Here is a 15,729-nt window from a genome sequence, read left to right on the forward strand (position 1 = left end):
ATATGCACTGTGCTCACTCAATTCTGATCTTGTTTTTCTTGTTTGTGTCCCCCCCTTCTCTATTCTCACTCCCCTCCCAATCCTTCCCTTGTCTTTCTCCTCCTGTTTCCACTCTCTTTATCCAGGATGGATATTATTCCCACCGGCCAAAGGAGAAAAATAGAGTCGACAGCAACAACGAGAACTCTGTGCCCAAAGATTTTGAAAACATAGACAATAGTAACTTTGGTGCGCGCTCGCAGCCACACCGGCAGTCCGTAGGTGCCACCAGCAGCAAGCAGCAGCGGGAGCATCTGCAGGAGAAAGCCCACGCCCAGCAGCAGGCCTGGCGGGACAACCCCCCCAGTCTGGGCCGCAGCTCGAACGAAGTGCTGCCTGTAGGCCACCAGCCGCTGGCGGTCGGCAACAATGCCTCCTACCCAGGTGGTCAGGGCGTTGTGGGAGTTTCGCAGCAGCACTACCGTGCCTCACAGGCCCAGCAGGCCCAGTCACAGCACAGACATCAGCACCCCCACAGGAGGCAGCCAACTGCAGCACCGCTGGAGGTGACCTACGACCAGCCACCCAAGTGCGAGATCAGTGGGAAGGAAGCCATTTCAGCTCTCTCCAGGGCCAAGAGCAAGGAGTGCCGGCAACAGATCGCGGAGGTGTACTGCAGACACAAGGAAGGGCAGCTAATGCCTGAGAAGGTCACTCGCTACTGCCCCCTTGAGGGTGAGTCCATCAGTGTGATTAAATTGATTGCTTATTTGATTTTAGTTAATTCAAATGGTTATGCCTGTGGAGGTAGAGCAGTCACTTTGTATTCTGCACAAAAATTCTCTTACTGAATGGTTCGATATCTGTCAAGCCTAACTACATGGGGACGTTTGATTTAAGAGTGTTGAGTTCCAGTTAGTTGTGGTTGTGTTGGTACGTACAAGCCCCTGGAAACTTGGTGTCAAACCTTCCAACATTTGGAAAGAAACGTCCAAAGTTACGTTATTTGTTGAAAGTGTAACACTCTTTTGAGAAAAGCACAGACGAAAACACAAATACAGAGTTTTCTGATATGAGGTTGTGATACAACAAGGCCTGTGTGAATGCACTTACAGTACTGTAATAAAATGGAGGAGGACGAGGAGCCACAGACTGTGGCGCTCTTTAAATAATTGCTCATCTCAGGTTACTTCCCAAATAAATCCAAAATCAGGTAATTGAGATTTTTGCTTGAGTTGATTTTTCTGGGTGGCTAACTAAAAGTACAAAACACAAAGTAAAACCTCCTTGAAATAATGCTGACAGGTTGTCAGTGTGCTTTCTTGGTTGCCATTTAATTTTTTCACATTATTTCCCCCAACTCTCTGCTGTGCACATTTTTTTTTGGTTTGTTTGTTTTTTAACTGCAAAAAAGAAAAATAATATCCACAAACCTAAGTACAAAGAGCCTATTCTGACCAGCTGGGCTTTAGTACATGGTAAAATATTTCCTCTTCTTGTAATTGGAATTCTTGACAAAGGCAAGAAATGTCTTTTTTTTTTGCTGATGTGTAATTGGTGAAGTAAATTGTTGGAGAAAATGGGGATGCTGCTTGTATTCTCTCCAAATTGGTTTCCAATTTTCATTTGTTTTGTCAAGCTGGCCACAGAACACAAGTTCTCCTTTCTTTTTCTCAAACAGACGCACACCAGCTCTCTCTCTCACACACACACACACACACACTTTTTTTCCTAATTTATAGACATCTGCAGTGTGGTTGTGGATTATGCAAACAAAATCTGTTGCGTCTGTGGCCATAAGTGAGAAGCATGCATCAGCGACCATGTTTAAGTGAACGGCACATACACACAGATACGTTTACACACATAGCAGTGGACTGAATGCAGTATGGACAGCAGGGGAGGAGGAGAAAGCTATTATACATCCAGCCTGTTCTAGTCAGATACTTTCCTGGCCCTCGCTCATGTTTTTAGAACTTGAGGAGACACAGTGACTTAGCAACTTTTTGTGCATTCCCTTCCCAAGAGCAGGAGTATCGTTTGTCTGTGTCTAAGCTCCTGTCATCTCACACAGCAACTCACCATCCCACTCAAACTGACAGTTTGATCAAAGGAGACAAAGAAATTGAAAAGGGCTTTCCCCTGGTGGCTGGGCTGTAACAACACGACAGCTAAATTAAATCACTTTTCTTTCTTACTCTCGGTCTCCCTGCCTGCTGCCTGCCAATGTGTTATCTTTCTCTCCTTCTCTCTTCCCTCCTCTGTTCCCCAACCCAATTCAACCCCTAACCTTGTTAACAGAGAATTGTCCAATTTGATTTGATCAGTATTCTGTCCTTGAGGCCTCGGCTAGATTAGCAATTGTGTTAGCTCAGGTATTAGCATCAATGAATACAGGAGGAACATGCTCAATGTCTTTGCCTACTATATGCTAACGTGGCTAATCATGATGACGACGATATAAGCAGGGCTGCGTTGCTCCAGCAGTATTCGCTGTTAGACAGTGACCTTGGACCCAGCTAATAAGCCATATCAACTTAAATTGATAATGTCAGTTATGTTTGCTTTATGTTATGTTATGTTTGTGCTAGCTGCCCCCCAAGTGGCCAAGAAATCAGCAGGTTTAAAGAAAATGACATGACATTTGTTGTTGTATTCCTATAAATCAAAACCTGTTGATATGATTTATATGTCTTCAAACCTCGCTCTGTGGATTGCTTCAAGGAGCAGACACCATCCCCGGGACATTTTAAAATGCAATTTGGTGCAAGCCCTTTGGGATATAGCTCAGCTCTTGTTCTAACCTACAAGCAGTTAAGATGGAGGGTGGGTGAGGGCCTGAAGTTACACAAGATGATGGAGGAAGAGAGTGGGGTGATAGCAGATGAGGGAGACGCAGTTTAAAAGATTGATGGCGAGGGGAAGCATGATGAAGAGTGATGAGTTCAAGAGGAGGCCTTCTGTTTTTTCTTTTGGAATAAGCCTGCAGTCTCTTCAGGTGCAGGTCAAAAACACTCTCTCTCTCTCTCATACACACACACACTCACACACACAGCAGTGGTGCTCATTAGTTCAGCTAGCTAGCATAGCACACACTCTCAAAGTGCTTTGTGAAGCGACTGGCCAATTATCCGTGTGCAAAGCAAACCAGTGAACCTTCTTAGCTGGCCACCAATTACCGTTCAATCTGATATGGCCCACAGCAGATTGCCCCCCCCCCCCCCCCTGAGCTGTCACACACACATGCAGGGAAAGAGAAGCAAGAAATAAGTATGAGTGACAGTAGCCACGGCCAATTGGAGCCAAGCGAGCGTGTCATTAACCTCACCCTGGTGGTCAAACCTTTAAACAAAGTCATGTCGGACACCTGGCTTTAAATTTGAATGAATGAGATTAGCTGAACGAGAGGGACCAGGCCTTCTTGTCCCCAGCCTGTCATATCATAAAAAGTAGGCATGTGGGACACTTGCCCTTAAATTTTGAGTAATTACAGGACCCCAGGGCCAGACGGTTACAGGAGCCAGGAGGGGCTTTTTTTTTTCACCTCAAGGGAATAAACAACCCCCACTTCAGTATTCCCTCAGCTACCACTACTTCTTTATCACAGACAGGCTCTTGGGAACTGAAGTCCCAAATTATAGTCATTAATCTCCTTAAGGCATGTTCTGTGAACAAACATGTCTCATAAGCTGTGTGTGCACATTTGCTGTAATAACTGAATATTCAAAAACAAACAATGTCTGTGACAGTGTTCGGGGGACTTGATGGTGTACCACTGTTTCGAGGAAGATTTTTTTCAGGTTTGAAGTGCAAGTGTTTGTTTTTGAGTGGTTAAGGGTGGTTCAGAACCGCACCATGGAGCTATGTGAGGTTACCAATGGCTCTCCAGGGATTGTTGGAATTGTTTAATTTGATAGTGGCTTGGCAGGCCGTGACCGGGGCGGTGCTTGTCTACATGCTTATTGTTGTCATTTGTGTGAAATCCAAAGCATCTTCTGGGAGTTTTGCCTGAGAGGAATGATAGCACATTGTCAAACTGTGCTCCACCCTGGAAGCCCCACAGGAATCTCTTATAGGATTCCTATCTGAAAGAGGATAGTAGTTACAGTGTGTGTAGTGTCTGGTTGAAATTGTCATAGTTCCAATTCAATAACATATGAAAACAGATGAATGAGCCATAGTTTTGTGGTACTGGTTTTTTGTTCCACAGCGGGGCTCAAATAGCTATAGGACTTCTTGTTCTTATTTATTCACACATTTATTTATATTCTAGTTGCAGGGAAGGGAAGTTACCTATGTTAAAGACAGTGTTTTTCAAGGCATAGTGGTTGTATTATTGTCTTAATATATATCTTCAAGAGAGTATCTTGATTGATAGTTATAAAGCAGGTATTTCCTCAGTTCACACTAAGCCACGTTCAGACTGAATGTAAAATACCCGCTTAGCAGTTAATTATTATGAATATGCCAATCACGGCTCAAACTGCTACTTACTGTGTTGCTTAGCAACCTTGTTTAGCTATTGCTGTTTATTGTTTAACAAAAGAATAACATTTAATTACCATTAACTATATTCATTATGCTTTTGAATTTGCTCTCTTTGTCCCTCAAATATATTTATAGGCGCTCACCATCCTGCAATGACTAACTCAACAGCTTCTTACAGCTTCTTAGTCAAGCAAGATGGCGCCGTGTATGGCTGCTGTGTTTTGCACTCTGTCACACCGACCTCGCAGCTTGCTGCAATGTCAGGGAGCCAAAACACAAGAATTTGACTCTCTCATACCTGTATTTTGTAATCAAACATGCAAGCAGCTACTGATTCTCTAACTGATGAAGAATCCTCCATGCAATGCTGTGTGAATTAAATGCAGAAAAAAAGACTAAATGATATACATCAATACTGACCATGTTGTCTTCATACCTGCACAGGTAAAGCCAATGTGAATGTCCAGTGGGATGAAGACTCTGCTGAGAGCTTTCCATTAAAACCAGTGAGAATAGCATTTGTCCTTGTGGTCCACGGACGAGCCTCTCGCCAGTTTCAGCGCCTCTTCAAAGCCATCTACCACACCTCGCACTACTACTACATACATGTTGATCAGGTGAGCCACAGAGAGCCTACAGATATGATGTACTTACTGTAATGGGGGGGCCAGTCAAGTTCTTTGAAATTTTTAACGGAAGTTTATTTTGAAGTAATAACATTTATTTGTTTTTCAATCACATTAACTTTTAAAATAAAAAGTGTTCGGTGATTTCCTTTCTTTCAGCGCTCCAATTACCTGCACAGGCAGGTGCAGGCGTTGGCTGCTCAGTATCCCAATGTGAGGGTGACACCCTGGCGTATGGCCACCATCTGGGGTGGTGCCAGCCTGCTGACCATGTATCTTCGCAGCATGGCTGACTTACTGGCCATGAGGGACTGGAGCTGGGATTTCTTCATCAACCTCAGTGCTGCTGACTACCCCATCAGGTAACAGAGGAGCGCCTCAGACCACAGGGACATTAGTAAAGGATAGAGGGGTAGGCCTGAGGGGAAGGCAGCATGGGAACTTCTCTAAGAATTGTCCTGTAAGGCAAGGTTTTAGGTGACAAATCAGTGGATTAGACATGGTTTTCTATTTAAGAACGCAGTCACCATGAATGTACAACAATAGTAGACAACTGTCAGGCAATATGGAGGAAATTCAATACACACTGGTCTGGAGTTCCTGTGGTTAAGTGTGAGCTTTAAATACAGAGTCACTCCAAACCAAACAGATCAATGAAGTAGAATCTCTGCTTTTCTGGAACACTGTTCATTCACACCATCTCTTCCAAGGCGCTGCTTCCGTGCTTGCACTCCGTTGAATGGGTTACATGGTGAACTGATTACAATTTAATTGCCCAGGGTCAATACCTATTGACTTTCCATGCCTGTTGTGTACTGTACGGTCCGAAAGTCATCCCTCAACTCGAAAACATCCCCTTTAAGAGGCTGTAAAAGGTAATTAAAAGCCACAAAGTCTACATGAACTGGACATGAAGTCATGGAAATAAGCTATTGGAAGAGAAATTTCGTGACTTGCTGTGTTTTTTATGTGAGTTTAAAGTCCTCCTGGGAGTTCAGGGTCTGCTGGGTTTTTGATGTTGCTCTGCAGCAGCCAATTAAAATCCTCCTATTAAGGAGAGAGTTATCTCTTCTGCACAGCCAGATGTCCACCAGTTGAATTTAGACAAGCTGTAATGGCCACTGGGTAAAAAGAAGCTGGATCTGATGTCTCCACAGCTGGAGCCAGGATGCAGGGGCAAATGTGGATGTTGTTCATAGACGGGTTCAGTCTTGTTGCATTTAGCTGTTTTCACCATATTGATGAACACCACTGACATGCTGTCTGTGTCTGTTTGTCTGTGCATGTGTTGGTGTGTCTGCACCTGTGTGTTGCACATCTTGAGTTTAGTGTCTGTTGAGTGTGTCTCAGCACCTGTCTGAGTACATGTCTGCATATTTATTCTGTTTGTCTGTCTGTCAGTGCATGATTAAAGGTATTTGCAAGTGCATGGGCTGAGACACTGTTTTCTTCCCATCTCTTGCCTCCTCATTTGCATGAGGGTGATGTTATTGAGAAAAGGGCTGACAGTGGAGGTTTTAAGCCCCATCTGTTGGGAAACAGAACGATTGATGGAGCGAAAGAGGAAGGCGAGAGGCAGAAATGACAGGGAGAGGCGAGGGAGCGAGAATAAACAGTTAGGGAAGGGGAACGAGAGAGAACTCTATGTTTTTGGTCCATGCAATATGGAAATATGGAAATTGCACACTTGTATCTTTGCTTAGCAAGTGCATTTGCAACCACAGCTTGGATTTGACCAAGTCTGCTCACTGCATATTTACTGACTCGAATGTGCAAATGTGGTCCTTTAAAGTGGCAGGCCTGGGTTCAAGCTCCTGTGAGAGCAAGCATCAGTGCTGCTCGAGTGTCCACAACAAGAAACTGAAACCCATTCAGCTGTTTTATCGCTGACAGTCCTTTCTGATCTCTTTGGGAAGGGGATCAGGCAAAAAAAAAGACATTCTCCCTCAGAAATAAACACATCAGCATTACATTATCATTATGGACTTACTACAACACAGAAAAACATGTTGGCATAAGCACCAGTATTTCCTTACATTACAATATTATTTGGTCACAGTCTTGGTCCAAATGGCTTTCGTCTTTCCGTTGTGACCGTACTGCGATGGTGCAGTCAGGAATGCGGGGGGCTCCCCTGCCCTGCGCTGCACTGACTACTGCTGTTGTTATCAGTGGGACTGGAGACAAGCATTATTTCCCCTCTAATTCCCTGATAATGTCTGTCCTGCCGCATGGATGGCTCTCAAAGGCAAATCCAAAGCCCCTCACACCAGCAGAGGGGCTGTGTGTCCAGGGGGAGATATACTGTGTGTGTGTGTGTGTGTGTGTGTGTGTGTGTGTGTGTGTGTGTGTGTGTGTGTGTGTGTGTGTGTGTGTGTGTGTGTGTGTGTCCAGAGAGAGGCCAGAGGATGAGTTACACGCTTGCTTTGTCAGAGAGTACAACGTTCTTTCCCAGCTTTTATCTACAGCCTCCTTGCTTTTACCTCTTTTTTTCTTTTAAAGCCCCTTTCATAGACTTTACAGCAGCTTTTAAGGAGTCTGAGCTTTGTGAGACAATGACTGGCTGCAGGCCTCAAATCTTCTAATCTCTTTCACTTTGTCATCCATGTCAGAGAAAAAGTGTTGCATCTCATATTTGAGTTTTTGTCCTGCTGGCAAATAAAAGTCTTTATAACCCATTAGAACTGAGCCAACTCATTTGAAAATGTAATTGTTAAAATTAAAAAACTTGTTGAAAAACTTTTGCCGGATTTTTAAATTACCAAAGTAACTTTTTGAAGGTTTTTCCAGGACAAAGATGATGAATGTATGATCCATATCTCATCTGTCTGAGTATTGTTAGAGTGTGGGTTCATAACCCAACAGCCATGGCATTCAGCTATTCCCCTCTGGGATGGTATATTTAAAGTCCTTGTTATAAAAAGGGCACATTATGAATTTAACAGTAAGACCATGGAAGTGAAACAGTGGCATAATGATGAAGTTTAATTGGCTATAATATTAAAAAGGTGCACATTTTTGTGTGTCAGGCAGGGTTGAAACTCGCAGCAGTGCATGTGTGTGTATGTGTGTGTGTGTGTGTGTTTGTGTGTGTGTGTGTGAGTGTGAATACCTCTGTGAGACAGAGCAGCCACAGGGCTGACAGTAAGTAAACTAGACCCACTGGACGGGGTGACCACTCAGGTGGCAAATGTGGAGCTTGACATGAATTCCCCTTGCTCTTTGTGTATGTGCGTCTGCATGCCTACAAGCATTTGTGTGTCTCTGTGCATGTATATTGACTTGTCAGTGTGCATACTAGCAGATACACAGCATGCATGCATGTGTGTGTGTGGGAAGCAGAGACAGAGAAGACTGCATGCGTCTGTACAGCACATCATCAGTTAGGCTTTATGGCTCAGGACCTCCTAAGATAAGCCCCCCAGGCTGTGAAATTGCTCCTTCAAGAGAAAATGACATTAATATGCGCTTGTCCCTCCCCCCACTGATCCTTGAGCTTTTTACCAGAGCCTCGCTGCTCTTTTAGAAAGGCAAGCCAAGCCATCATGAAAGGCTCCACCACAGATGAAATGTTAGAGCCATTGACTGGGGCATAGCCTGCAGAGCAAAGCTTTTAGCCTGTCTGGCCTGTGTATGAGGGCGTAGACTGCTCTACAATGTAGGAGCAGTATGAAGTCATTCATCAAAATCATGGATAGTACAATCTTTTGTATAATCCTAAATAGTTTTAACAGTTTGAAGGGACTAAGCAACTGACACTGAGAGCAGCCGAGGCCTTTAATTGATTGAAAGTGACTTAAAGCCCTGGAAAAAAGCATTTCCCTTTAACATTAAAGCCCTTCCTGTCAAAATGTGTCACACACTAGGACGCTGTTTTCTCATCTAATAGCTGAAGGAGGAAAGTTTCACTGTTTTCACCTTAAATCTTGAGGTTAGCACTTGTATGTACTAAGTATTTTGTGACTAGAATTTGACCAGAATTTGGAAGCAAATCATGGTTCAACAGGCAACTTCCACAAGTGTGATGTGGAAATATGAGACCTCCAGTGCACTGTACACTGAGAATGGACTTTCCATTGAAGTAGGAGACATCGTGTGACTCTGCTGCAACAGGACAGCAAAATAAAACCCAAAACATGAAAAAAGATAAAAACCAATTTGGCGATGTAAGATATAAGAAATCATAAGAAGGGGATTATAACTGAAAGAAGACAAATAGAATAAAATAAACCAAACCAAAAAAAAAAAAAAAAAAAACCCTCAGGAAAGGCAGATAAAATCAGGAAAGGCTCTCCACAGCCAGCCTGATTTCCTCAGGCAGGTCTTTCTAGAGCCATGGGGCCCTGACTGACAGATAAAAGACCTTTGCCTGAGGATCTCAAACTACTGTACATACTCATATAAGATCATAAATGTAACTGGGAGAAAGTAAAATCTTAAAATCAATTCTAAAACATACTGGGAAGTCAGTGTAAAGTTCAGGTTAAAAGCCTGAGTTCTGTACATTCAAATGCAGTCAATTGGTCAATCAATAGATTTTTTGCTAAGACAAGTAAAATGCTGTTGCAATAGACAAGAAATACAGGCATGTAGAATGGACTCTGTGCTTTAAAAGGACAGAAAAGGGAAACATATGTATGTCTGAAACATTTCTAAGATGATAAAAGCATGATTGGACCAGCGTTGTGGTATGCTGCTCTTAAACACCAAGATTTCTTGCAACAGGCTTGACATGTTCCAGCAGGGAACCAGGATAGTGAGATACAGAACTATGAAAAATGTTGACCTCCAATTATCCCTCCCTTACCTGCTTTGGTAGATCAGGTCATTAAAGCGGCTTTAATCAATATTTTTATAATAACAGTGTCTTGCACAATAAGCTCATTATCAGACAGCAGACAGAGAGAGTTAGCAGCTAGCTGCTGAACATAAGGGAGCATTTAGCCGCTAAAGAACCAGATTTCTCCTTCAGCAGTTGGTAGAGATCAAAAAGCCCGTTGGACTTAGATTCATCAAGTGGACATAAACACGACTCCAAATAAATGTTAATACTGCTCTGTAACTGTAACAGTGTGTTAATAAGAAACAGTGATGCTCATCAGCTTAAAAGGTGATGATATTGTACATCAGTGTAGTCTTCACAACTTGTTTCCTCTGACCCCAAGAGGCCAAGGAGATTATTTATTGCAGGTTTAAGGAGCTTTTCCATAGCCACCAGTAACAGGTGCATTCATTTGCATAATTTAGCTCCAAAACTCATATTGTTTCCTATAGCATGTATTGCAAAATCAATTCTCCATGTCTATCTGGACCTAACCATATGTTTCCCTGTCAAAAGTAAGTCATTTTTCTTTCATTTCAGGACCAATAACCAGCTGGTGGCCTTCCTGTCCAAATACAGAGACATGAACTTCATCAAGTCCCATGGCAGGGACAACGCCAGGTGAGATGCAAATTCTTCAAACTTCATTTGAATGTCCCCACAACACCACACCCTTCCTCTTACTCTCTGGCTAGCTGTCTCTGTTTCCCTTTTTTACTCACACACACAGTAGCACCTATGCACACACATAGCGCACTCCTGCCAGCACGGCGAGGTCACTGAATCATAATACAATTAGTTCCCATCTGTGGCTTCATTAATTAACCTTCTTGGTGGGGTGAGCGAGCGAGGTCGCCTCCAGAACACCCGCCTCTGCCTCCCTCGGGGGGCAAACCAGTCACCACCCGACTCTGTGGGCACAAATACCCAAAAACACATGAAACAAAAAAATAAAAAAAAAAACGTGCATGGATGCATGAGTCAGCGTGACTCAGCAGTACCTTTTTGTGTTTGCAGTCACAGTGTTTTATTCAGTACTGTTTGATGGAGTGGGTTTTGTTCCCGATTTAATTCTGCATTAAGAACAGCAATGATCTTGGTAATCCACCAGTACATGCACACGTTTGGATGACTAAAACAAACTGAAATGCTTGAAAAATGCATGAGTGCATTTCCAAAATGTTATCTGCGTATGTATATGCATGTGTGCCTGCGAGCAGCAAGGTCAGTGCGTCAACAGTCTTTGTCACCGTTCAGAGAACAGAGGGAACAATTTGACCTGGTTGGCCTGAATTTGACTCCCTCTATCTAACACTCGATACATTCACAGGAGTAACACCATCCATTATGTATGCAGGGTGTCACTTTTCTTGCTGTTGATGAAAGTGTGTAGTGACAAGTGCGAACAACATATTTGTCGAGTCTTTTAAGGCCAAGGATAGGAGACAGATTCTGCAGTACCGCAAAGGAAAGTAATATTTGGATATACCACTGCTTCAATACTAAAGTTTTAAGTGGTCTAGCAGCTGAGTCTCCACATCGACCTGAGCATATTTTCAGTATCTACTCAGCTCTTTTTTTAGCTTGTCTCTTTCAGTTTTTACCAGTATTCACCGGGAAATACCCAGACCCAGATTCTAATACAGACTTTCACCCATATTTTGTTACAAGCAATCAAAAAGTTGTTTCCTCCTGCAAGATGCTGTCAAGATGTTCACTGAAGTTTTCAGAAAAGAAGGTCCCTTTGTCTTCCATTTCTGGAATGTATAGAGGAAAAAAAGCAAGAAAATGCAAAAGAGGTGCTGATTACGCACTAGAGCATAAAAACAAAAACTACAGACTGCTTGTTTTTATGTAAATGGTATTTTTTAAAGACTGATTTTCACCTGGAATTTTTGTATTTTTAGAATTCACAATAAGCTGATAGATTCACTAAAATCCCAACTGTTTGTATATTTAGTCAGCAGTCAGTGGTATAACCATCCCTTTGTGTTTATTAGGTTTATACGTAAGCAGGGTCTGGATCGGCTGTTCTACGAGTGCGACACCCACATGTGGAGGCTGGGTGATCGTAAAATCCCAGAAGGCATCTCGGTGGACGGGGGCTCCGACTGGTTCCTTCTCAACCGCATGTTTGTGGAATATGTCATCAACTCCAAGGACGACCTGGTCACCAACATGAAGCGCTTCTACGCCTACACTCTGCTGCCTGCCGAGGTAACACACACACACAGACGCATTCAAGTGTTTCTTAACCTTTGAGTGACAGGTGTTCACTGCTTTCTACTGACACTGCATCATTTATAGAAGCCGTATACACTGTTCTCTTTTCATGGCTGTGTTAGAGGGGGAGGGGGAGGAAAAAGAACTCGGAGGCGGACATAAAATCATAAGGGGAGGGTGTTAAAGGCTGACCTGGAAATTTCTCTGTTGCTTTTCTCTTTTCTCTCGTGAGTGTAAAAAAAATAACAGCAATTTTCTAATTTTGTCTTTTTGCCGCCCCCCCCCCCCCCCCCCCCCCTCTGCTTCCCTTCCAATCCTGGTTCTCACTTCCTAGTCGTTCTTCCACACAGTGCTGGAGAACAGTGCCTACTGTGAGAGCATGGTGGATAACAACCTGCGCATCACCAATTGGAATCGTAAACTTGGCTGTAAGTGCCAGTACAAACACATCGTGGATTGGTGTGGATGCTCCCCCAATGATTTCAAGCCTTCAGATTTCCACCGCTTCCAGGTAATGATAATGCACAACATTGATTAAGAGAAATTTACTTGTTGATTACATGATCGATCAACTAGAACTCCTAAAATTACAGTTTACACAAAGGGGTTCTCAGGGACAAAGCAAATGCTGGAGGCACTGTTGTTTATTCAGATATCTGAAATAGACATTAATTGCGCTTTCATTGCATAATACCTGGACAAAATCCCTGGTAAATTTATGGCACAGATAATATCTCCTAGAGAATATCTCTTTAAAGTACGTTAGGCTGTTAGCAAGAAAGTCATCACATGGAAACAACTGCAGGCAAGCCCGACTAAGCACAACTGACCAAGAACTACTGGACAGTAATTGTCAATGAAACTAAATGGAGAAATTCAGAAATGTTATCTCAAGACTATAATATGAACATTATGTTAAACACTGGAACAACTGACTATATATTTATTCCAATAAGAGTGTTGCTTAACCTCATACCATATAAGTATATAATAAAGAAGATATCACAAAAAACAGATAAGAAAGATACACAGAAAGTGATTACAAACAAGCTCAGTGTTAGCTTTGTTCATGTTGTTTTCAACCTTTAAGAATATAAAAATAAATAGTGTAATATGTAAGATTCAAAGGTTTTTTTAGTGAAACCTAACAACAAAAACATAATAAGCTCTTAGAATACAATGTATTCAACCACTAGGTACTAACATTTTTAACTTGCGACCACTTACAAAAAAGCACCTGGTACCTTTTTGGGTCCCTATGCTGTTAGCATTTCTCAGCAGTTGATACATGAAGTACATTTTGCTGACACTTGGCTAGTAAGTAAATCAGATTTTTTTTAAAAGAATTTTTACTATCTGTCTCACTTAAGTCCAAAATTTCAGAGTTAGAGTTTGATAAACTGTCCCTGGGCTTTAAGTGCACCGGATAAAAGGTCCTAACTTCAAGCAAATGTCCATCAGAGATATCCGATAAAGATAAAATAAAAATTAAAAGAGTACATCACTTCAGTGGACGTTGCAGCGCACACACCTCAGTACGTCATGGGAAATCAGCAGCAGTCAATCTCTAAATTCTCTGCCCTCAAGGTCCTCTCTCCTCTCACCCTCAGGATCCAGCCTGTTCCCACAGCTTTCACAGTCAATATGTGCAAAATTATGTCTCTATTAGTATGACCCTGAAAAGGAAAAAAAATAATAGCAATTAGATCCTCCCTGCCATGGGTATGAGGGGGAGAAGAGGGTTAGTTAGCTTTTCAAAATGAAAGTGAATGAGTGGCAGTGACTCCAAGACCCCAGAGAATGTCAGTATCGCAGTTTGACTTTTAATGTGCTCCTGCAAAGTAAAAGCTGTGCTACAAAGCGAAAACATTCTGCCAGGGTTAAATATCCTTTAAGTGCTGTGACTCACTTCGCCTCTCCTGTCCTTCACATACCAGTCAAAGCCGTCACATTGACTTCAGTTATCCCTTCACCAGACCTGTCTGCCGTCTGTCTCGCCTCAGTCTCTGGTAATATAGTGCCAACATATTACCACAGGCCCTTGGCACTGCTGCTGGGTCTGGTTGGCACCCTGGTATCAGTACAGCCCAACCCTGGGAACAAAGCAGCCTTTCCAGAAGCGAGCCAGGGCCCGGTATTAATAAGACTTAATATCCCATTGAGTGCACGATCCAAGTTTCCCTTTGAACCTTAGCAGAGGGGAAGATAGAGACAATTAAAGTAGGCTTGAATTTGGTTTGCAGATGAGAGGAATAATTCAAGGTACAACTGCTGAGTTTCCACACACAGTGGTTTTGAAGTGCACTCGCCAGGGGAGTGGTAATTCTGGAGAGAAAGAGTGGTGATGTGCCTTTTGTCTTAGTGCATCATTGTTTAGTAATGTGTTTTAGAATGAGGAGCATTTGGGAAGTCTCTTGGAAAGACAGGCTGTGACAGGTTGGCTCTTTCAGATGAGTGCACAGAGGGCATGTCCAAACGCACAAGATCTGGCAGCGTGTAGACACTAAAACCCCCTCCTTAATGTTTTATTTGATGTCTCTGGCCGATCACAGGAAGATTAATGCATCGTCCGCTACCATGTGAAGCCGCATCAACATCCCACAGTCATCCCTCCAGCCTGAGAAAACAGTGAAGTAACAGAAATATGTCACAGCTTCATTAGGTCTCCTGTCTTTTCTTTTTTTCTTTTTTTTTTTTCCTAGAAGGTAACACAGAGGTGTTCGGTGCTGGGCAACTATCTGTAAATAGTTTTGTGACTGGGACTAAAAAGATGTCTTTGTGTGTAAGCCAAGCTGTGGAGGCGGCAGATTTCATGATGCGCCATCAACCACACAAGCAACAGTGTGGCAGGGACAGAGAGGGTGAGAAAGAGATGGGTGGAGCGGAGGAGGCCAGCCACAGCGACACATACGCAGAACTGTTGAGGAATGAGATGATGAATGGATGGAAAAATACAGAAAGGAACAGGCCTGAGAAATCATACAGCCGCTGATGTAAGGCATCTTCTCCGCACCGTCCTTCGTCAAGCACCTTTGGCCACTAACATTGACTATAATTCCTGTGATCAAGCTGTCTGATACAGACTCCTTATTCATTCAGATAGTATAGTGAGTTATTGACTCACTTCAGTAACATTTAATTGACTCATGGGAACCACGGTGAGCACTGGTTGCCAAACTGTAGGGCTTGTGAAACCCTAAAACAAAGCACTGTTTACTTGTGACACAAATTGCATTTGTCAACCATGTTGGATCGTTTCTTTTTTACTATCCCATATTTTATTCGAATAATTTTCAGAGCCCTGAAGAAGCACGTTCATCCAGTAAATTAAAAAATAAAAAAAAATGCAAATATTTGAGGAAAGTCTGAAAAGGAAAGCTGCTTAAGAAAAGGAGTGAGAAAAAGAGAATCCAGCTGCTCCTAGCACCGAAACACACTTGACTCTCCAACAGAGCTGTAGAAGGTCGTGCATTCTGGGTAATGTAGGCGCCAGGTTTTGAGAAAGAAGAGGAATGCTTGAAATAAAACAGATGATATCTCTGATTCTGTTGCCTTTTGATCCAGTTTTCTTTAAACTGTCCATCTTGAATC

General features: G+C 42.8%; 1 protein-coding gene across 1 annotated transcript in view; it reads left to right on the forward strand.

Moving 5' to 3' along the window:
• The window catches only part of LOC121181411 (xylosyltransferase 1-like), a 71,359-nt gene that overhangs the window by 37,187 nt on the left and 18,443 nt on the right, over positions 1-15,729 (forward strand). Inside the window, exons 2-8 of the mRNA XM_041037365.1 lie at positions 126-443; positions 507-714; positions 4,912-5,084; positions 5,253-5,455; positions 10,456-10,536; positions 11,916-12,132; positions 12,473-12,649. Coding sequence (XP_040893299.1) covers positions 126-443; positions 507-714; positions 4,912-5,084; positions 5,253-5,455; positions 10,456-10,536; positions 11,916-12,132; positions 12,473-12,649 — 1,377 coding nt within the window. The remainder of the gene's footprint in view (positions 1-125; positions 444-506; positions 715-4,911; positions 5,085-5,252; positions 5,456-10,455; positions 10,537-11,915; positions 12,133-12,472; positions 12,650-15,729) is intronic.

This window comes from Toxotes jaculatrix, chromosome 4 (genome assembly GCF_017976425.1).
Source record: "Toxotes jaculatrix isolate fToxJac2 chromosome 4, fToxJac2.pri, whole genome shotgun sequence".
In the NCBI taxonomy this organism is placed as follows: domain Eukaryota; kingdom Metazoa; phylum Chordata; class Actinopteri; family Toxotidae; genus Toxotes; species Toxotes jaculatrix.